The sequence below is a fragment of the Oreochromis aureus genome, linkage group 6 (genome assembly GCF_013358895.1).
Source record: "Oreochromis aureus strain Israel breed Guangdong linkage group 6, ZZ_aureus, whole genome shotgun sequence".
In the NCBI taxonomy this organism is placed as follows: Eukaryota; Metazoa; Chordata; class Actinopteri; order Cichliformes; family Cichlidae; genus Oreochromis; species Oreochromis aureus.
In genome coordinates, this window is record NC_052947.1 from 31,566,956 (window position 1) to 31,591,029 (window position 24,074).

The following is a 24,074-nucleotide window of genomic DNA, read 5'->3' on the forward strand; positions in this document are numbered from 1 at the left end:
AGAATGCGGTCTGCTTTTTCTGTCAGTGAGCGGTAATCCCTCACAGCCAGCAGCGGGAAGTTGGCGAGGCCAGCCCGCACAGAAGCCGGCAGCTGTCGGAGGAAGAGGTGAGTGAAGAGGAATCCTCCGTCATCCGTTCCTAGCAAGGATGGCATGCTCTCCATAAGCTCGAGAGCGGTACCATCGCCTAAGCCAGAGAGAGAGAGTAGTTTCTCTGCCTGTTCCATGTCGGAGAGGTAGTAGTGCCGCAACCGCTGGGTGTGAGTGGAGTCCCCTGGTGGTCTGCCACACTTAAATTAAAACCAATTAGAACTATTGTTATATGTGTCGCAATTTCTGCTGTTATCTTAGCCAGATTACTCTTAAAAAAGACATTTTTAATGTCAACAAGATGTCTTTTAACTGGATAAATAAAGGATATATAAAAGTCACTGCCAAAAACTGATTGCGGCTTCTTCCTTGTGACAGGAATGTTGTTTGTGGCTCAAGATGACTTGATATCCTTCCTGAGCGATACTTTTAACACATGTTTCACATATTATAGACCACAAGTTATTTATAGCAGTTTAAATAAGAACAATCAGTTTTTGTCAAATACCAGAAATCAGTTTTTGGCAGACGATTGTTTTTTGGCACAACACCGGATACATGGGCCTGGCTAGCTAGGGGTTTTTCAAGGGTCCGAAGCCAAGTCTCTAATTCAGTTATCCTGGCCTCCAGAGCTGCAAACAGGCTATATTTTTTACAAGTATCATTACTGCTCAAGGAGGCAGAGGAGTAACTAAACATCAAAATCTTAACATTTTATACCAGTAACAAATGAATGACTTTATCACTCTGACATGATTCTTATCTAAGTATAAGATAGTTATTCACATGAAGCATTTTATTGCTTAGCAAATTTAGCCACAACTGAATTTTAAATACCCCTGTATTTTAGTTTCAGTATAGTTTAATTTCACATTTATTTAAAATTGAGTAGACAACCACATGTCATATGGCTGAGAGCAGCCGGCCCAGGTCAAAAGGCCATGGGTTCGAGTCTGACCTGTGGCATTTTGCCGCATGTCTTCCTCGCTCTCCATCTGCTTTCCTGTCGTTTCTTCAGTGTATTTGTCTGAAAATTAAAATAAATGCCAACATATTTTCTTATTTCTGCAGTAATACTAACTCAGTAATATTTCTATACATTCAATCTTTTTTCTTGTACTTATCAGGTTTATATGGAGGGCTGGGTGTTTTATTTCAAATGTTTTATTTTTTTTGTTGTGCTTGTCTTGTTTTAGTAAAGTTTTAAATGCATTAGAAATACGAGAAATTTATTAACCACCATAAACTTAACAAAAGACACACAGAGCCAGTACCAAATTTTTATACATTTTAATCACTGCAGTGAAATGATGAAATATGAAATGGTGCAATGGTGGTTATATCGGTTTCTGTTTTACAGAAAATTGTAAAAACGGCCGAATAACAAGATTTGAAATGTTTTTTGTTTTACTACCCGATGCATCTAAAGAGTGAGTACTGATTGACCATCTCCTCCAAGCCCAAACAGGTATCCCGGTATTTGTCAGTCTGACACTCTTCTGCTGTAGGCCAGTACTCAACCCAGGTTCTCTCACCAATTACGTACTCGAATCTGAGAACAATTGAAAGAAAAATAGTATTTGTCTGACCAATCAGCAAGATGTGGAATGAACAACTGTGATAAATATACAGAGTTCAAGATAATTACATTTATTCATTGAAGGTATGATTACTGAATAGAACTCTGAAATGAGTTTAAATATACACCACACACAAGCACAGCCAGACAAACAATATACTTACGTATTCTTTTTGTCATCTCGGTGAATATCTTTATCTGAGCCCATGATAAGGTAGGTTTTTCCTTGTTCCAGACTTAAAGCTTCTCTGCAGTGTTGATAACTGAGAAATATGCGCTGTTTATTCAGTGGACCAACATCAAGACTCCCTGTAATTAAGATATGACAGTTGAGAGCAGTGATTTATGAATGACTGAATGTGTTGCTCAAGTCTGCTAATAAACTTCTACCGCTCCACCATCGAGAGCCTTCTGACTTACTGCTGCACACTCTGGTTCAACTGTTGCACTGCGGAGGACAAGAGGAAACTGCAGCGGGTGGTGAGGGCAGCAGAGCGGGCAATCGGCACTTCACTAACCCCCCTCAGAGACATTTATACTGGCAGACTTCAGCAGAAAGCTAGCATCATCATCAAAGACCCCTCACACCCTGGAAACTCACCCCCCCCTTCCCTCTGGTAAACGCTACAGGTCCATCAGGTCAAAGACAAACAGACTCAACAGAAGTTTTTACCCACAGGCTGTCAAACATGCCCTACCTCCACCCTGATTGGAGGATAACTGCACTGCCAACACTCATGGACATTACACCTTATTTATAAATCGTATTTCTGTTTATACTTCAATGCAACCAACATTCCTACCTCTTTAAACTGTATTTATTATAACCTTATTTAGTATAGTTGCAACAGCACCCGCCCACTCAATGTGCAATATCATCCCCCCCACACACTTAATGTGCAATATCGCTGATCACACTGCACCTCTCAATGCACCTGCTAGTTAGATGGCATGTATGTGTATGCATATAGATGTAAGTGTGTGTGTATGTATGGATGCATATATGTATATATACATATATGTATGTATGTGCGTGTATGTTTGCAGGTGTATGTATAACTTGTACATATCTTTCTTGTGTAAATGTAAATTTGTGTGTTATTGTGTAAATACTTACGCTATTGTGTACTCCACACACATGGAGAGATGCCAAACTGCCTTTCATTGTTCTTGTAACAGTGACAATAAAAAGCTATTCTATTCTATTCTATTCTAAATTATAGTTAAACACAGTGCTGCTGTGTCCATATTGTAACATTCTCAAGAACCAGACGTTTTGGTCTCAGTTTGTCCGTTTATTCGGTGACATAGGCAACGGGCCGTTAACTCCGGGGAGAGTGCTCTCATACAACAACTCACTTCAGCCCCGCACAGTCACACCCAACAACAAGGACCCCCCTCCCCTTCCTGCACACATTAACTCCCTTTTTCCTGCAGCACAACCAAACATGTATCTTAAAGAAATAACAACAGTGTGCAGAGATAACCAACATGTCACTGTAAAATAACATTTAACCATCGTTACAATATATATTCCTGGTTGAATCATCATAATACAGTATTATATAGATAATACTAGTATTTTGGCAATATGCCTATGCTGAGTATTAAATGTTAAATGACAAAATGGGTATCAGCAAGACCAGCTACACTGGCTTGCTGCTAGCAAATGGTGTCAACCACGAAATGTACCTCTCAGTACAAAAGCAAGCGGCAGTTTTATAAAATGGGTGATTTGTCAAACTACTAATTTCTTTTAAAATAGACGTTTAAAGGACGTAAGTACTTGCCTTCTTTGATGGGGTCCAGCACTTTGACTTTGTGACTGTCTGTGGATAACTCTTCTACAACCTCTTCCACCAGTACTTTGTAAGCTGTGGGCAGCCAAAGTATAGTTTTTAGCTTTTTGCTTTACTATATCCTACTAAATAAACCTAAATGTAACCCATTCATGTTTGTTTACCAAAGTCTACTTTGCTGGTCTCTGTACTTTCACAAATCTTAGCTTGGCGGTCATCATTGGGGATTTTTTCCTTCTTCTGCATACTGCAGTTCTCTGTAAGTACACAATAGGGACAGGGTAAAAATAGTTATTATATTCAAGTTAATGTATTCATGTGTGTTGATAGGTGACTGCAGGTATATGAAGGTCGAATATACTATTTAAATCTCATTTGCTAAAATAGGCATCTTTTATAATTGTAGATTAGTGCATACATCTAAAGTTACTAACAGCACAATAGCTAGTTATGAAGAACAAATGTGCTTTCACAGGCCAGAATACTGCAGTGTGAAAGTATACCCAATGATTCAAAAGCTTGCAGAATCACCTTTATAGCAGTAATAAGTAATTGTTTTCTCTGAAATCAGTGTCTCGCATCATTTGAGGAGTTTTAGGTTTGTGGGGATTTGCCCCTGTATAAGTCTATAATATTCCTGCCACAGCATTTCAAAGGTGTTAGGGTCTGGACATCAGTCCCAGCTATCCTGTTATAGATTTGCTGTGTGCTTGTGTTTTTGTTAAGAACCAGTTTTCACCATGATTTAGCTGTTGGTCAGACAGCCTCCTATGCGACTCAGGAATACTTGGGGATACAGAGGAGTCCATGATTGATTTTTCATAACTGTATGCCAAAAAGGCACTGTGACACAGGATCAGCATATTCACAGCCTCAGGTGCCTTCCACCCACCCTCAGGTTTAACCAGTTCATTGTCAGGAAGAACTTGCACCCAAACAAAACTACATAAAAAACATGTTTGCTCAAAATTTGACTATTAAAATAAAAGTTTTACTTTAATCACACTTCTAATGCTGTGTTCTGTACCATTTAAAGTTAATAGAAAAATGCAAGAAAACATTTTAATTACTGTTGTAAAATAAGCTTTTTTAATCACATGTATATGATTGTCTTTACCTTCAGCACATGTGCATATGTTATCTCTACAGAGCTGCAATAGTTTTCCAGCTTCCCTCTGTGGATGGTAGAATTTCACGCAGCGTGTTTCTGCAATAAAAAAGAAGGTATTTCTCTATTATTTCGTCACTGCTATGGTAGATATAACAATGTATATGGCAATGACAAATCACGCACACAAATGAACTTGAGTGACATCCCATTCTTAATCCATACAGTTTAATATGATGTCAACCCAACCTTTGCAGCTGTAACAGCTTCAACTCTTATGGGATGCTTTCCACAAGGTTCAGGAGTGTGTTTATAGGAATTTCCGATCATTCTTCCCAAAGTGCATTTGTGAGGTCAGATGATGTTAGACGAAAAGGCCTAGCTTACAATCTCCATTTTAATTCATCCCAAACCTGTTCTATCAAGTTGAGGTCAAGACTCTGTGCAGGCCAGTACATGCTGCTCGTGTGTCTGTTCCAAGAAATACCTCACCATTGTAACGGGCTGGCATTGGTATCTACCCATCCCCGCACATGTGTGGCTTGTGTGGTCTTATGTTGCTAATGTCAAATAAAGGTCTGTTGTTTGATTTAACTGACTGGCTTCGAGTTATCCGGCTACCCTCCACACAGTATGCCCACTGGACCTGCTAGCTGCTCCTTCCTCACCAGACTGCTGTTACACCATGTCTTGATGGACCTTGCATTGTGCACTAGTGTGCAAAACTGGTGTGTTGAAACATTCCCATCCCCAAACTGTTGCCACAAAGTTAGGAGTGCGAAATTGTCTTTTTTTAACTGGAACTAAGGGGCCAAGCCGGGCTCCTGACAAACAACCAAACTTTAAAATTGGCACAATGTAGTCAGAAAAGTACAGCTGCTCGGCAGACAGCAGTTTGCATGTCTAGGTGCTTATTGGAACACCTGAAGGTAACAAAGGTAACATGTTTATAAAACTCACGTTCATAGTATTCATAGACAGATACAGCTGCGGGTTGTAAGACGCCCACCGGCATTTCCTGTTTGATCCTAAAAGCAATTTCCTCTGTTCGTGTGTGAGAAACCTGGGAATTGAAATACAGACACACACAAAAGTGAAAAACATAAATAAACACCAGGGTAAAGGGAAAAAGGGGGGATAAGAAGAAAGATTGGTGTGATTTCCAACCTTGTCCAAATAAATGATGAGGGAGCCTCTTTCTGACAGGACTTTGTTCATCTCATATTTTGATATGGTGCGGCCACGTCCTTTAGACAACTACAGACACACATAAAGACCAATTTTTAAACATTAAGAGGTCTTATTATTTTCTTTAACTGTAACCACATAACTTAATGTGAGTATCTCTTCTTACCAAATCCAGGTCTTTTGTATCAACAGCAAAACCAGTTAGTAAGCCAATATCCAAGATTGACATGCCTGCATCACGATCCCTGTTCTTATACCTGTAGAGAGAATGACAAGAATGATTCAAATGACAGCAGATTTAAATGGAGGGGAACAAAAAGAGTTAAAGTCAATGCTATTTCTAAAGTGTAGTTAATATTGTACTTACATGACCTCTATCCTAAGCTTGTATATCTTTTCATCTGCATTTGATTTTTCTGAAAGAATAAGGAAAAAGAAAAAATGAGCACAACCAAATAAAATGCCATAAACTGAAGCAAACAGATTTAATGAGATAAGTAAAATAAAAAGAAGAGATAAAGGACATCAAAGTACCTTCTATGAGATCCACTGAGAGGGTAAAATTCTGACAGTCACTCTCCCGTTCTTTGGGTTTAGCGTAATACAGTGATACCAACTGTTGCATCAGAAAAAATGTGTTTTTATATTGTGTGATAAACAAGTCTTTGTTATACTCTTCTTTTAATGTTTAAAAAGCCTTGTCTAGGATTCTGAATGATCAACTAACAGATAACTTACTGTCACTGTTGCTTCTCCTGTTCCCCGAGCAGTCACTGTGATGTCCTGGTTTATATCGTTAATCTGTTGGGATTAATATGTACAAACACACAAAGATGAGAAAAAAAAACAGAGATAAGCTCACTTTGCTCCCACCAACTGAATTTAAATTGCATTGAATCCTCTCATGAATTCTGTCTGTTAGGAAAAAAAAGACCAAAAAGCTTGCAGACTGGTGAGATGGATTGCCAAAAAGACAGAAACACTAGCAGTACTGAGATTTATTTACTGCTACAGGACATGTTTTCAGACTGACAAATTGTGCTACATGGTGACTGTGTTTGTGAAACTGTGTCTTCTCACCTTAGACGTTCTTGTGGCATAGTGGTTGTTCTGGTTGAAATTGTACTTTTCAGGTGCCGACCTTCCTGGCAACTTGATGTCCACATTCAGATCATACTGTGGTTCGTTAGCGTTGATCCAGTACTCTGCTACAGCTTGATAGACCATTATAGTAGCCTGGAGAGAAGAAAGTGAGGGAGATAAAGAAAAGCAAAGGTTATCAGATGAGACAATATGTATAAAATATCTGTATAACATATTGATTGACAGGAAATTTTGTGTTACCTGAGTTGATCCATAGCCTCCGCCCACCTTCTGTTGTGTGTTGAACCATCTCACAACAGGTCTGGCATCTTCAAAGTTCTTTATTAAAACAGCACAAGACAAGAGTAGAGTTTTTAAATAAATTATGGAAAAACATTTTTCAAAGGTACTTCAGAGTTTTAGGCTTTCTAATCTGCTTTTTGCTTTTTATTCAGGTGTAATTAAAATCCAGTCCAGAAACTTGCCTAATGGAAGAAAACAGCAATGTTTTTCATAGTTCATAATGAAGCTGTACAAAGCAATGTCTTATTTGTTTTAATTTGTATTTGCACACAATAATAACACAACATAAAACTAAATGGAGAAATTTACATTAAATAAATGGTAATTCAAGTACTCTTGAAGGGTACGATGGTATGCATCTCGCCCTAAGCTGGGATAGGCTCCAGCGACCCTGAAAAGGATAAGTGGAAGCAAATGGATGGATGATATAATTTAGACATGCTCACCTGAGTCTTGACAAGAGCAAGAAGAGCATAAGCTGTGGTTTCCAAAGTGTAAATGCCCCCTCTAGGTACAGGCCAGTGAGATAGCTCTGACAGACACAATCACACAAGTACATTTATATTACTATAATATATCTTGAACAAATCTACCTCAGTAGTAAATTCGTGAATATAGTAAAAATGTGAATATACATATAATCTCTGCGCCTGGTTGCGCCTAAGTGAGTTTTTAAGAGAGAGACTTTCCCCTGTAAAGAGAGTTTCTGTGGATCTGTAAATATTGCAACCCTGGACACACTAACTCACAATTCCTTTTGTTGTCATCTTTGTTTGTAACTTTACTGTAAATAAACTCACTGTCGCTATCACTTGACCTGTACTGATGTGACACAAGATGAACTCACTTCTTGAGTCCATTTGCACCATTAACAACAATTAACGCCAAAAAATTATTGTATTTTAGCCTATGGTTATGTGACCTGTATTAGAGAAGGACAGGACAGCAATTTAAAAGCACTGAAAATACCAGACCATTCATTTAACTAAGAGTTAGAAAAAAAATCCTCAAGAACATATTTTTATAGTACAGTTTTTACAACTATTCTTTGCAATTAACTGAAACAGTAACGATCATAGTTTACATTTACTGATCTTGTAAACATTTATATAGTCTCAACTGTGTGTGTGTGTGTGTTTGTGTGTGTGTGTGTGTGTGTGAACATACCTGGGGAAACAAACTTGAATAGGATCTCTTTGTTGAATTTGTTTTCATTAGCCAGTGCATATGATGTCATGGCCACAGCATAAGGGTTGGTGACACTGGGCAGGCGCCTCTCCAGGTAGGCCACTGCTTTGTCTATACTGCCTGGGAGACTCTGGGCAGATGAAAAAAAGAAAGGAAGATAATGAATGACAGGAAAACAGAACATAAAGAAATATAACATTAACTATCTTGGAATGTGGAGCATTTGTTCTTCATCCTTTTGTGAGCCCCACAAGTCTCATTAATTGAGAAAGTTAAAATTAGGATTTGGACCACTCAGTATAACATGAGCAATGCACCAGAATTAAGGCTTTTGTATATCCAAGTCATAAAGAGGTGTAGTCTGAATACTTTATGTTTTTATCAATCTATAATTTACAAGATCTTCATATAGACATGAGTACAGAACATGTTGGTGAGATTAATTAAATTCTGTGTGTTTTTGCTGGTCTGTGGTTTAAATCTTCAATGCAAGTGCAATACAAAGTATCACCGTTTGATCATTTTAGATACTTTGTAACAACAATGTTTGCAGGTGAAATACTGACATTGACAGTGTCGGAACATATTGAGCGTGACTCCTGCATTGCAATGAGGCAGAAAGCTGTCATGGAGGCGTCTGAATCTAATCCAGCCACATCACCCTACAGAGGAAGCACAAACATATTATTATTATTTCTAACAGAACAGTTTATAATATTTATGAAAGGTGATTGGCAGTTGTATAACTGGTTTCTCATTTAGTTATAAGTTCTTTTGTATTTTAAGTATAGATGAAGAACTGGTGTTAATAAAATCAGTGCACTCACATTCATTGTTGACTGCAATACAGGTGCAAATTCTTTGAAAACACCATCAGGTTGTTGTCCTTTGAGAATAAGATACTTGACAGCATCACAGATCACATTATCTTGTATTGCAACCAGATGATGGGCCATTGCAAACACCTTGGCAACATAGGCAGTCAGCCTTATAGACAGGAAGAGGGGATACAATAGCTTAATATACTTTATTTGCCCTTACTATAAATTGGCTTTGCAAAATCAGAAATTAAAGCAGCACGTGCAAAATATTATGTATGAACTCATGGATGTTTGTGGGCGCCTCACCAGGTGCTAGCTGGGCGAGCAGGAAATGCAGCAAAAGATCCATCATTTTTACGGAAGACCAACTCGTTTGTGTATCCTTGATGAAACAATTAAAAAAATAAAATAATCATTTTACTTAACTGCTATTCAATTTGCATCTGACTTTTATCAATTAGAAACAATTTTAAGGAGCTCTGTGTGTTTATTGTGTCACCAAAGAATTTATGTACATCTGTGAGAGCCTACCAGTTTTTATATGTTGGAGGGCTTCATTACGTTTTGCAAAACCGACAGTTTCCCACTGGTTGGTTTTGTCCAAATACAAGGTTGCAATAAGAGGCAGAGTCATTGACATCATGTTCTGCTCTCCACAGCCCGAGGGTTGTATGATTAGAGTACCCATTGAGTTGCCGCTAATGGCATTCTCCACCAGCTGAGATACTTGTTCTCTCCCTGCATGCATACACATACAAAAAAGGTTCACAACAACCATTAAGGTAGTCAGTCCCGAATGTCAACAATAACAATGTACAATAGAAGGTTCAAGGTGATATAGCCACTGAATCACATAAACTGCCAAAATATTAAATATTTCTCACCTGTCACAGAGATCTGTGTGCTAGTAGGTGTGTTTGGAACCAAATCTTTCCTTTGAATTCCACTGTTAAGAACTTCGTTCTGTACACCATCTAAACAAAGGAAAAAATGTTTTATTAAGGTGAAAATCAGCGTGTGACTTAATAATTATAATGTAGCTTTTTAATAGATAAACTCACTTTCTCCTTTCTTAACAGGATCTAAAGTTACGATCTTTGGATGTTTAACCAGTACGCCCTCAGGCTGGAAAACAGACAAACATTAGAAATCATTATTATTTTAGCAAAGAAAAGTATAGTAGGCACAAAACAAGAAATAAGTCCATAATTAAATTAAGTCCTCCACAGTTTGTCCTTCTAAGCCTAACTGCAACACTCAGACTAAACTCAGTTTAACTTTGCAGGCTTGTTGTGTGAAGTGAAACTCTCGGTATGTGAGAGATGTAGCCACAGAAGCAAAAATGCGAATGATGTTAGTAGTCAACTTACTATTGCAGCTATAAAATGCGTACTTTGTAGTTACAATAGATACTGAAAGTGTGCTGCTGAGAATAATTAAGTGACTGTGGTGGTTTACAATGTTATCATATTATTATATGATAAGTATTTTTCCTTTACATTTATAAAATATAACATTATCAATATTAATATGAAGCCAAAACCCTTTACAAAATCACAATATATAAACCACAAATACTGACTTAGCTTGAACTGTCAGCTCTATTTAAATTTCAACTAAACTGTTATCCATTTTTTATTATGCATAATTACTAAACAACATTTACATGTGACTGTAAATGTAACATTTCTCCCAAATGAACACGGTGAACGCATTTTAGTAATAGATGTCAGTATTGATGTTAACCATGATTTTTAGAAATGAAATATGGATAAAACTGACCTACATTATCATAAATAACTGCGTATTTTTTCTTTTGGCTAGGCTTTGGCAGTTTGCTGTTCAGTACTGATTAGAGTACTGTACTGGTTCTTCAGCTTCCTATACTCACATTTTAAATAAAATCCTTTTTTACAAAATAGACACAAAAACAAGCAATGAACTAAAAATGCATTTGACCAGTATGATTATTGTTAATATTTTTGATCATTTCTGAGATTATTAAGGGAAATTCTTTTGGCAGTGATAATCATGTAGTGATTAGAACAAAAGTTCAACACATATTGTTAGTCTCCAAAATTATCAGTCTGACGTTTGGTCTGGGATTGAGCCAGACTCCTGTTATTGTTTCTGTCTGTTCCTTTTTGTGCCTAAACCTCAACAAACAATAGCTTTCAAATTATTTTATTACTACCAATTTTAAATGGCTTTTTCACATTCAGATAAGAAAAAACATTTTTGTTTTATTTAATAGGGAATTGATAAAGAACATATTTTTGGGCATCCAAATAGCAAACATTGGTTTTCTTACCACCACCCGCAACGTCTTCATGACTCCATCATTGAGATATGAGTCCTTAACAGCTGCTTTAACCTCAATGCGGCGTTCTCCCTCCTTCATGGGAATAATGACAAAAGGTACAGATCGTGTGGTCTCGGGCCCAACAGTGACCTCCTGGCGATATCGACCACGTTTGGAAGCTGAACTACACACGTGCTCCTCCTCAGTCAAATCGATGCGTACCTTTATAAAAGAAAAACAGCAATGACAAAGTTGGAGAAGAGATTGAAACGTGGTATTTCGAACTGGAAGAATACAAAGATCATGAATAAATATAGAGATTTTTTTGAGCATTCCTTTAACTTTCTGCAATTTCATTTCTCCTTATTTATATAAAACTAAGTTAATAAACTCAACATGAAAAAGGGATCGTACTCTCCAATTTTAGTTGATGATAAACCAAATATGATAAGCCAACCTTAACTAAGGAAATGTAATCATCCCGGCAAATGAAAATGAAAATGATTTTAAGAACATGCACATGATAAACTGCACAAGATGACACTTTTGAACGTCACAGTGTTTCAGTCCAGTGATTACTGTGGTTCTGTACTTACAGTGATTCGATCAGGGCTGTAGTTGTGGAGGATTGCTTTAATTTCTATCTGCTCTCCACGGACAGCAGAATAAGGCAGCCTGAGATCAATGAAGAAATCCTTCTTGACAATGACCTCAAATGAATCACCCACACAGATTCCTTAAAGAAAATATGCAGAAAATAATGAAATGTTTAAAAAAGTAAAGGGAAGGCCAAAAAAAGCCATATTTTAGTCACCGAGTCCTCACCGTGAGTTCTTGACAGACTGATGCCGGTGAACTGCCAGGTTGTGATTGAATCTTGCAAAGGAACATTTTTCACAAATGATGTGGTGTCACTGAAACAGAGAAAAATGTTTACAGTCTGAGTGATAGCTTAAGATGTAACTGAGATAATTAATTATCTTATCACTTCATTTGTATGTGTTTGTGATTTACGGTGACTCACCAGTTAGGTGCGTGTCTAGGGCAAGGAGGCAATTTGACATCAGACCAGAGCCAACTTTCTGGGAAGTTGGTGCGAGTAACAATTTCATTGCTGTCCATGAAACTGTTGTCTTCTCCTTCACCTGGATTTTGATTAAGAATGATATAATTTTGTGAATTTTATGACACATAGTATGAATGAGATAGCCACTTCCCATTTCGTTTCCATCTCTTACTGCGAGCCAGTTTGAGGTCTTCCTCCCTCTTCTCTGCTTGAAGGGTTTCCACTGCCTTGCAGCAGCGCAGGAAAGCATCACGGCAGCCTTGACCATCAATAATGTACTCGCTGCGGACCTCACAGGTGTATGAAAGGGGGGTTTCCTTCATGCCATCCAGACAACACTCAGATTCTATTGGGTCTGTATAATTTTTTACTGAAAACAGAGACGGTTTTAGAAGAAAGTATAAGAACTGTGATTTACTGTAAAGTTAAAAACATATATTTTTATATATGTCTTTTTGTAAACAGAAAATATTGTAATGAAGTCAAAAGCGTAAAAAACATTTTTTTTCTTTTTGTCTGTTGACTATAGCCTGTCAAAAGTAAAAACTGGGATATGTGTGAAATTATGAATTAATATGTGGTTATTTATGTAAATATATATTTACATGTATATACTTACATAAGCTGCTTCTGACATCCATTACAGCGGCGTTGCGTTTCTTTCTGTTCGCAGGCTGGCATTTAATTTCTGTAAAATGCAACACAGACAAAATATACCATATGAAACAAGCCTGAAACTGAATTTGGTTTTTGTGTTACTAAAATAGGAAGAATATAACACAACCTTTGTTGTTGGACTGTTCAAACATGACAGAAATAATCATCATTCTTCAAGGGTTTAGCAGTGAAGCCGAAAGAAAAGTATTAGACAAGAGTAAAAGAGTGGGATGCTCTGTTGCATTGTCACCTTGTCTATATGTGGTCTTTGCATCAGTGTTGGACTCAAACAATAGCCCAGCATCAAAGAAGACACCCATATTGTCCTTTCCTCCACCAGATGTGCAGCCTGTGTCATACTTCTCTACTATGTCCCACACCTACAGGTTAAAGTACAAACACATACAAGAATCTAAATTGAACAGTAAACTTACAATAAGAGGACTCTAATATGGCTCAAAAATCTGAAAAAAAGGGCTAAAAAATAAAAAATGTCTTGTTGACATTGTACATTATTACGTTAAATTCACCATCATATTTTTAGTTTTTTTTTTTAAATTTTAGACTCACAATCTGTCCTCCTCTCTACACACCCTCAGAGCAACAAATAAAACTGGGGACCTACGGACCATTTGGCGTATGCCCCAGCTAATGCATAGTTGTTCTGAGGCACAGGTTAACATGCTGTAACAACATAATAAGTTTCAGGTTTTTCGTATGTATCCATCCATCCATCCATCCATCCATTTTCTTCCGCTTATCCGGGTCCGGGTCACGGGGGCAGAAGCCCAAGCAGCGAAGCCCAGACCTCCCTCTCCCCAGCCACCTCCTCTAGCTTATCCGGGGGAACACCAAGGTGTTCGGCAGGCCAGACGAGAGATATCATCTCTCCAGCGTGTCCTGGGTCTGCCCCAGGGCCTCCTCACGGTGGGACATGCCCGGAAAACTTCGCCCAGGAGGCGCCCAGGAGGCATCCTTGTCAGATGCCCGAACCACCTCAACTGGCTCCTTTCGATGTGAAGGAGCAGCGGCTCTGCTCTGAGCCCCTCCCGGATGGCTGAACTCTCCACCCTATCTCTAAGGGAGAGGCTAGCCACCCTTCGGAGGAAACCCATTTCCGCCATTTGTATTCACAATCTCGTTCTTTCGGTTACTACCCACAGCTCGTGACCATAGGTGAGGGCAGGGGCGTAGATCGACTGGTTAATTGGTAAGTGGTTTGTTCACCACAAGAGACCGGTACAGCGGCTGCATCACTGCGGCGGCAGCACCAATCCGTCTGTCGATCTCCGGCTCCCTTCTCCCATCAGTCGTGAACAAGACCCCAAGATACTTAAACTCCTCCACTTGGGGCAGGGTCTCGTCCCTGACCCGGAGTGGGCACTCCACCGTTTTCCGACCGAGGACCATGGCCTCAGATTAGGAGGTGCTGATTCTCATTCCCACCACTTCACACTCGGCTGCGAGCCGTTCCAAGGCAAGCTGGAGGCCATCACCTGATGAAGCCCACCGGACAACATTATCTGAGAAAAGCAAATCCTGAGACCACCAAAGTGAAAGCCTTCTGCCACTTGGCTACACCTAGAAATTCTGTCCATAAAAATGATGAACAGAATCGGTGACAAAGGGCAGCCCTGGCGGAGCCCATCACCCACCAGGAATGAGTCCGACTTATTGCCGGCTATGCGGACCAAGCTCTTGCAATGGTCGTATAAGGACTGAATGGCCCGTAGCAATGGGCCAGATACCCCATACTCCCGGAGCAACTCCCACAGGACCCCTCGAGGGACACGGTCGAATGCCTTCTCCAAGTCCACAAAACACATGTAGAGTGGTTGGGCAAACTCCCATGCACCCTCGAGTATCCTCGAGAGGATAAAAAGCTGATCCAGTGTTCCGCGACCAGGACGAAAACCGCATTGTTCCTCCTGTATCTGAGGTTCGACTAACAGATGGACTCTCCTTTCCAGTACGGACTCAATGTCCCCAGTCTCCCTCGGAATGCTGTTGAAGCTCTGCCGGAGGTGTGCGTTGAAGATCTCGTGGACCAGGGCCTCTGCTAGACGTTCCCAGGACACCCTCACTGTACGTTTGGGTGCGCCGGGTCTGTCCAGCGTCCTCCCTCGCCACCTGATCCAACTCACCAGCAGGTGGTGATCAGTTGACAGCTCAGCCCCTCTCTTTACCCGAGTGTCCAGAACATATGGCCTCAGGTCTGGTGATACGATTACAAGATCGATCATCAACCTGTGACCTAGAGTGTCCTGGTGCCACGTGCACTTATGGACACTCTTATGTTCGAACATGGCGTTCGTTATGGCCAAACAGTGGTTTGCACAGAAGTCCAATAACAAAACACCACTCGGGTTCAGATCCGGGAGGCCGTTCCTCCCAGTCACGCCCTTCCAGGTCTCACTGTTGTTGCCCACATGAGCATTAAAGTCGCCCAGTAGGACAACAGAGTCTCCAGGTGGAGCATCCTCCAGTGCCCCACTCAGGGACTCCAAGAAGGTTGGGTACTCTGAATTGCCGTTCGGCGCACAAGCACGGACGACAGTCAGGACCCATTCCCTGACCCGAAGGCGAAGGGAACAAACCATCTCATCCACTGGGAGAAACCCCAACATACCAGCAGCAAGCCGAGGGGATACCAAGATAACCACCCCAGCCGGACGCCTCTCACCAGGGCCAACTCCAGACTGAGACAGAGTCCAGCCCCTCTCCAGAAGAATGGTTCCAGAGCCCAGGCCATGTGTTGCGGTGACCCCGACTATATCTAGCCGGCACCTCTCAACCTCACGCACTAACTCAGCCTCTTTCCCCACCAGAGAGGTGACGTTTTTGGTATGTATGCAATACGTAAATTAATATGAAATCCAATATGTGCAATTTGCTTACTGTAGCTAAACAATTTACAAAATATAAAAAGTAAAAAATAATTGAGAAATGACCTTTTTCTGTGTCAGGCGGTGCTTGTTGTTTAGGACGTAGACACCTTTGTCAACTGCAACCAGTCCCACTGTGGCCTCTGGATTTCCTGTGACTTTCAGACTAAACATCTTGCGAGGCTCATAGGCTGGAGCAGGTCGTGAGGATTCCAGTTTCAGCTAAGTGAGGGTGACATGCAAATTTGTTTATGTTAAAAAATGAGTACTACTGTAGAAATGAGTAACATTTGTGCATTTTGGCTGTAAAGATTCACTCTTTCACAGCTCTTGAGTGTCTTACAGTGCCCATGCAGGTGTCTTTTACATCCACCCAAACAGAGTCTGATACCACTTCATTTGAACTTGTATGGTAGTAGACTATGATGCGGAACGATGGCAGCATTTCTTTGGTGATTGGTTGTATCAGGGAAATCAGTACTTGGCCTCTTGTCTTGTAACGGCCATATTTCACTAGCTGACCTCTGCTCTGGATCTGGGGAAACACATTTACACATTAATACCTAACACCTTAAGTGCACATGTATGTACTATGACCAGTTGTTGCATCACAGAAAAAATAGCTCTCTATATAAAAACAAATAAATAAGTCTCTTACCAGATATGTGATATCATTATTTAGATTTTGCTGCTGGTTGAGATTGAGGTTGATTTTTAGATTGTCTCCTATTTTCAGCTCAGCTGCATCCACGCCTGCAAATATGTTTCAATAAATGTTATAGTTTGAACACATCTTTTAGTGCCTGTTTCACACAGTGTACTTCCACTTCTACCTACAGTAACAATCTTTATACTTTTACTTGATGCAATGCTTCTTCAGGATTTTTCTCACCTATGTGGATAAAAGTCCTGGTCTTGCTCTGGTATGGTCTTGCTGTCATCTCTGCTCTTGCTTGTTTATCAGGTGTAAGAATGTTGTGATCGGTCATTGCCTGTAATTAAAGACACACACACATAAGCCATACTAAGCATAAGAAAAACATTCATGTGCTTTCATGTGCAAGTATACAAGGATCAGTCAGGACCTGTAATTAAAGGCAAGCATACATAGCCAATGAGCAACAAGTTAAATTAAGTGATGAGTAAGTGATAATCTTTATTACTTGAGGGCAGTATTTGTGTGAGCAAGTGTTAAAGTGGGCCAGAACAATCCAAAATAGCATTCTGGCAGCCACTGTGCTGCCCTATTATTATTATTAAAAGTTTTTTTTAACATTGTCATTATTATAATTATTATTATTAGTAGTAGTAGTAGTAGTTTGAGTTGTTGTCATCGTAGAACCAGTAGTGGTAGAAGTAATAGTAATAGTAGTAGAAGTAGCAAAATGGGTCGTTTGTGTGACAGTTAGGTTATGCACATGCAATGTACACTGAATGTGACGTGCAAAACAATCCATCTACAGGGGGATGATGAACATATAATGAATAGATATATAACAAATGTTTGGGTTTTTTTAAAAACGTACTGATGGTAATAATTGGTGTCAGATGATATTTCTTGCAGCAAGACACTGAGACAAATTCCTTGTTTGTGAACAAACTTGGCAATAAATATAATTTTGATTCTAATTCTGATGTTTGTGCAAAGTTTTGTTTGTTTGTTTGTTTTCTTTTTTTGAAAACTCTGTTATTTTTGTTTTTTTAAAAAAAAGCATTTTGGAAACTTAAAAAAACTTACAGTGATTCTCAGCTCGGCTTCATTTCCTCCTGTATTGATGGTAAGCCGAGCCATGCCGTTAGCTGCAGTGAGTCCCCTGACTGGCCCAGGATTAATCACTACTGGAACGTTTTGTGCTGGAGTTTCATCAGGATTTAAAACTTCAACCTGACATCAGAAAAAAGAAACTGAATCATAACACTTTGTAAAGGAATTATAATTTCTTCAAATACCACAACTGACATATCAAAATTATGATTTTAACGTGTAATATTATGTCAAACTATGTAAACATAAATTAGTGCTTTACCGCAACATCGAAGGACATTCCTGGCTTGAAATATTTTGGAGTTCTTTTAAAGTGGATCGTATAGGGTGATGTAACAATCTGGATACCTCTCAGTTCGGCCTCCACCATTTCACTACCTGTGACAGGGTACAAGAAAATAATTATACACACAAAAAATTGTCAGAATTCATTTGTTTTTCTATTACTCACTTTGTTTTCACCAAAAATAAAACAAAAAACATTAATTTCTCATTTCTGACACAGATGTTCTGTTTTTTTAAATTGATTTCTTTTAATCTCTAAAGCTGGTGAACCATTGAAAGTAACATACAAGAAAATCTGAACAGGCTCAAAAAGACAGGCTTCTTTCTTACCACTTTCTGTCAGCACACTGACAGATACAAATATGGCGCCCCCTACAAGGCTGTTGATGTCCCGCTCAACTTTTACTATGTCTTCCCTCCTCAGTGTCACCTCTCCTTCACCATTTTCAATCTAATTCAGCAACATGAAGATGTTTATGTAAAAATATGCTCCACAGTTATAGCATACAGTTACTGAATAGTAGGAGGTAGTTCAACTCTTATGTCAGCATCACTTCATATGGACATGTTAAATCTTAAGTATAAATATGGGCTTACCGGCACTCTCTGAAGAGAGTCTGGAAAGCTCTGCTTACTTTGGTCCTTTTTGATGACCCCAAATACCACATAGGCTGTTCCTTCCACCTCTTGACCAAACAGATACCTTAAACCATGGAATAAAGATGTGCTTGTGAACAACCAGTTTGAATCCAGGTCAAACTGTAATAAAGGATCACATACATACTACTTAAATCCACAAAACAATTACATACGTAGCTTTGATTCTGACGGTGAAATCTCTGCTGTTCACGTGGAAGAACTGTGTTAATGGTGTCAGTTTCACCTCAAAACTGGGAAGAACTGCAAGATTAAAATATTGTCTGTGTCAAGTTCAAATTGCTATTTATATTGCACATTTAAAAACAGTAAAGAAATGTAGTTCATATAATGGGATGCTCACCATACTCTTTGACCTCAAATTCTGCAGAATAGATTTGCTGTGGGTTGCTCTGGAATTTTGCCACCACTTTCCACAGTCCAGTACTACACACACACACACACACACACACACACACATACACGCACACACATACACACACACACACACATACACGCACACACATACACACACAGAGAGAGAGAGAGAGAGAGATATTAATCAAACAAATAGTTCAAGCATTTGTAAAACTGAAGGCAACACATTAATCAGACTGCAGACTATATTCTACACACAGGATCTAATTAGACTACAATTGCCAAACTATGGAAGTGTATAAGTTATGCAAGATTGATTATATAGTAAAAAAAAAAAAATCAATGTAGCACATACTACACTTCATAAATACAGAAATGATAATAATAATAATAATAGTAATAATAATGTGGCCAGCTGAGTATTCTTAATAGCAAAGCACCCATGCAAAAGTTAAACTTGCTGTTCTACAAAAATTAGATAGGGAGAGGTCTTTATTGGACACTTCAGCTATACTACATTGTGCTTCAGAGGGTCAATAACTACATGCCTGAACTCAGTCATGGTACTAAATTCTTTCCATCAACAATAACTGTCAGTGAATTTATACTGCAGCATCAACAAGAACAGTTAAGCGAACAGATAAGAGTCACATAAACTTAAACAAAAAACAATAAGCATCTTAAACAGCAACACATATTCCAAAGGCATGATGGGAGATAACTAGCCACTCCCCACATGCCACAATAATGATAATAATAATCACCATAATAATAATAATAATACTCACCTAACAATTTCACCAAGCTGGAAATCTCCAGAATGAATACCTGATTTTAGAGCGACTGGATCAAGTGGTAAAACAATGCCTTCAGGTGTCTGGAAAAAAAAAAAAATCAACCACTATTAACAGTGCACCTTGCTAGTGGTAGTTTTGGACAGTGTATTAGTTTCCAAACTAATATGTAAATGACAATATAAAAAAATTCAAGACAAAATTGATGTATTTTGGTTGTTTTGTTTATTTGCAAATAAAATATTTGTTTTCCTTGCATAATGTCAATTTCACTTCTGAGCCCATGAAGAATAAAACACAATACCACAAACTCAATGGCAATGGAAACATCAGTTTGGGCTGCTTCATCCCTCTCTACAGGCTCCATCTGGGGTGTCAGTGCAAACATCCTGAAATGAACTGAAGGGAAGAGAAAATGTTATTTTTGCTGCTCGGCCAGTGATGTTGGGGGGAATATTTAATAAAGAAGTTCAGTTTAGTAATTTCATTTAAGGTCAGTCATTCATTTAAAATATGTCTTAGTCAAACTGAGGGAAATATGTGATTTTTTTTCCTTTCAAATCTTCGCTGAAAAGAATTATCAGATGTTCTAACCTTTTTCAAAGGGACTGCATGGACTACACAAAACAGCTTTCTAATTTGTGTAACCAGAAGTCCATGTTTCATTAACGTTATTGAATGGCCCTGAAAAAAAAAAATCGAATCTGTAGTAAATAAAATAAAGGTAGAATTTTGGAAGCATGGAACACACGACACAGGAGCTCTAGTTTTCCATTCTAACTTTATTCACCTCTATACATCAACTGAGCATATCGCACCCAAACAAACAAAAACCCCTCCTCTAAGCTTAGGTGTGAGTGGAGCCCTCTAGTGGGTCACCACAGAACTACCCTTGTGTGTGCTGTGTTTCTCAGTCATGAGGTAGCGGTAGACTCACCTTTGGTGTTTGGTGTATAAAGGGTCTTGTCAGTCTGAATGAAGATGTAACCAGACTGGAAGGAAACCATGACGACTTTCTCCAGGAGGCGGTCGGGGAACTGAGCCTGTAGGTATACGTACTGCTTCGCGTTGGGATCTTTACTGAAGTCTCCTGCAGGGATCTGAAACCAGTATGAAAAGTCTATAAAGACTTGGATGGCATATTCAATGATAATTGAATATTTAATGAAATAGAAATAACAATAATATTATCATAGAGTAAACAAATATTTGTACTTACCGTTACTTTCCCAAGCTGCTGAAAGTTATTTGCATCGTTGAGGGTGACAGATGTTGTTGCCAGCCTTTTTGTTTTGGTTGGATGGTTCATCACATTGATTTCAACCCTAATGTCTCCTCCAGTGCAGTCTTGACACTCCACAAAGATGTTTTCTGCTGTTCCCACCCGCAACAAGTTTGGGGCAGACATCACTTGCCTGCAGAGCAGCGATAAAAGAGAAAGATGTTAATGATATTAGTCTCTGTGTAGATAAACACATGCTGTTACTGACTAAAGAATAAATTATTTATTTATTATGTTATATGTTCATTTTAGACACTATGAAAAACATGTTAATAATTGCTGAAATAATTATTTTTATTTGTTTTCATTTTTATTCATGTTTTTATTATATAAAGGTTTTATGACTGAAGACTATAACAAAAAAGTATTTACCAGCTGTTTTCCTATGGGACCCTTAAAATTATTTTAAAAAGAGCTCTTATTTTTAAATGCTTTATATGTAAATGTTGCAATGCAGCCAGATGCCAGTTTGTTGACTGGTCATTAGTGTTATTCATAGACAACATAAACCATTTTATATTATAAAGTTATTGTTATATTTTGTTATCCATTGTGTTTTATTTAAGGTCTGTTTAACATGAGAAGATCATGTCGTGTGTTAGAATATACCCTCTCACAATGTTTAATTAAAACATTGACCTCTCTGCATTGAATCATACTTGTTATTACTCTCTGTCTCTCTTCCGCGGCATGTCTTTTGTCCTGTCTTCCTTCATTGACCCCAACCGGTCGCGGCAGATGGCCGCCCCTCCCTGAGCCTGCTTCTGCTGGATGTTTCGTCCTGGGAGTTTTTGCTTCCCACTGTTGCCAAAGTGCTTGCTCGTAGAGGGTCATATGATTATTGGGTGTTTCTCGGTATTTATTTTATGTAGGGTCTAGCTTGGAATACAAAGTGCTTTTATAAATAAAATTGAATTGATTGTAATTGAACTGTAGATGCTCTTCCATCTTTCTTTATCATAATGACAATTCTGTTACCCCTAAAACATTACTCTTGCTTGAAAAGGAGCCACAGTGACAACGTAAAGAGGTTATTATAAACATTGGATGTTTTAACCCATGAAAAGGTTCATTTTGGGGGTAAATTCAGATTAGTGATGAGCTATGGGCTGGAGTTTAAACACAATCAGTGATCTATTGATCTTGATTAAATACCAAAACTGAATCGATAAATCTTTTCATCATGCTTCTGGAATCTGTTCGCTTTGTCTGACGTAATGCACCACTGTGCAAAGTTTAAGACAACCTCTTGACATTACTTAAATAATATCTTCATGCAAAATAGAAATTAAATTAAACCTTCTGCACACATCCAAGATTATGACATTGGGAATAAAAAAAGAGGCTTGTTTTGCATGAATTAACCCTTTCAAGTATTTTTATTCATCTTTTCAAGCCTAAAGATGAATAAAAATAATTAAGAAAAAATCCGATTGAGGTTGTCATAATTCATGCATGAAATGATTAATTCAAGCTTACTGGGAATGTGTAAAAGTACAGCAGGTCTACTTACAATGGAGCCCCATCAGCTACAGAAGTGAGAGAAGCAAAGGCCAGAGAGGCCAGCAGCAGCAGAGTCCTCCTCATTATCCCGAACCTTTTCTGCTGCTAAAGTAAACCGTGGCTGTGCAGGATCCTTCTTTTATTCACTAACCTCCCCCCTTCTGCACTCGCACAAAATGACTATACATCCTCTTTCCAATCACTTGTACACATAATTTCCCAGCAGCAGGTTGAGAAACAGTTTAGTACAGATAAATATTATCTCTTCTTTAAAGAAACAAGTAAACACTAGAAAATCAATAAAGGTTTACATGTTTAAATAATGTCTTACCATGCAGTTTAGTAATTCGTTCACAGAATCAAATAAATACTCTTTTGTCTTTTCTTTATTCTAAAAACTCATATTATTGTTCTTCCTCTTTTGAATCCAAATATCCACCAGTATGTAAAAATAATCAGACAAGTGGTCTGATCAAAACGTGTTGAGTAACTTTACATGACGTATTTGGCTGGGCTTCATGGATTTTTTTTTTTTTACAATAACAATCTGACATATTTAATATAATGGAAATGAGATCCTCTGTTTTAGGATTTCAGTGACAGGGAAAGAGAAGAAAGCAAAGGGATCCTGCATTTACCCTCAGAACAAACTTAATTCTCTGTGCCACATTAACCAAGGGCATAGAGCATTGTTAATGATCCTCCACAATGCTTATCATTTAAAGGCGGTGGCATTAATATAATGGTCAGTTGATACTACGGGGTTCAAAGTATGCTAAAAACAAACAAAAAAGGAAAAGATAACTTAATACCAATATGTAACCTAATACCAATATATAACCAAAAGCAGCCTGAATTTAGCAGTTTTTTTTGTTTTCATTTTCTAAATCCATGTGTAAATTCTGCCCATCTGCATATTTTTCAATATTTTTTAGTTTTTGCAATTCTATTCATCCATCCATTCTTTTTCACTTGTCCAGTTATATGTATCCTCCAGTCTGAAGTATGCTGTTTACACTAATGTTGTGATGTGCAATTGAACATAATGAAATAGAGCACATTTTACATACAAACATGTTGGACCCCTTACAGTTTGCCTGAAGGGCAAAGAGGGGAGTGAAGTATACTCCTGCTGCTCTATTATATCTGGTACGTCTTGTACACAAGTTCCTACCTAATTTTAATGTGGTTTTTAGCAAAAGTCTGTTGGCTCACTGCATTTTTTAAACAGATACAAGAGAGTCTTGGTTAATGAAACTAAGGGCTGTGTGTGGTCACCACTTTTTGTTTGATTTATGGTCTAACAGGAGTCGGATCAATCAGATATCAATATTTGGCCCTAATAATTGTATAATTGTGAGT

At 38.5% G+C, this 24,074-nt stretch overlaps 1 protein-coding gene across 1 annotated transcript; it reads right to left on the minus strand.

Annotated features, from left to right (window-relative positions):
• Positions 1-1,364: 1,364 nt before the first annotated feature.
• Positions 1,365-22,840, minus strand: LOC116317080 (complement C3-like). The gene is made up of 43 exons (XM_039613734.1): positions 22,723-22,840; positions 21,147-21,342; positions 20,865-21,027; positions 20,232-20,326; positions 19,922-20,010; positions 19,120-19,202; positions 18,932-19,019; positions 18,717-18,822; positions 18,450-18,570; positions 18,097-18,212; positions 17,808-17,954; positions 16,962-17,061; positions 16,728-16,822; positions 16,413-16,604; positions 16,136-16,291; positions 13,435-13,564; positions 13,147-13,215; positions 12,700-12,897; positions 12,486-12,606; positions 12,287-12,375; positions 12,058-12,197; positions 11,471-11,683; positions 10,221-10,284; positions 10,044-10,133; positions 9,691-9,897; positions 9,466-9,541; positions 9,166-9,325; positions 8,905-9,000; positions 8,318-8,468; positions 7,597-7,682; positions 7,109-7,186; positions 6,845-7,000; positions 6,503-6,565; positions 6,299-6,380; positions 6,132-6,180; positions 5,931-6,021; positions 5,744-5,833; positions 5,537-5,639; positions 4,586-4,675; positions 3,633-3,725; positions 3,460-3,543; positions 1,834-1,978; positions 1,365-1,642 (listed from the first exon to the last, which is right to left on the minus strand). The coding sequence occupies exons 1-43, from the start codon at positions 22,794-22,796 to the stop codon at positions 1,501-1,503; spliced, it is 4,977 nt and encodes a 1,658-aa protein (XP_039469668.1). The 5' UTR covers positions 22,797-22,840; the 3' UTR covers positions 1,365-1,500.
• Positions 22,841-24,074: the final 1,234 nt, after the last annotated feature.

Excerpts from the sequence above, each read along its gene's own strand:
- LOC116317080 (XM_039613734.1), bottom strand. The coding sequence starts at position 22,796 with ATGAGGAGGACTCTGCTGCTGCTGGCCTCTCTGGCCTTTGCTTCTCTC. Across the intron at positions 8,469-8,904 it reads TATGTTCCGACACTGTCAAT|AGTCTCCCAGGCAGTATAGA; the intron begins GTCAGTATTTCA and ends TCATCTGCCCAG. Across the intron at positions 4,676-5,536 it reads TGTCTATGAATACTATGAAC|AAACACGCTGCGTGAAATTC; the intron begins GTGAGTTTTATA and ends TTTTTATTGCAG.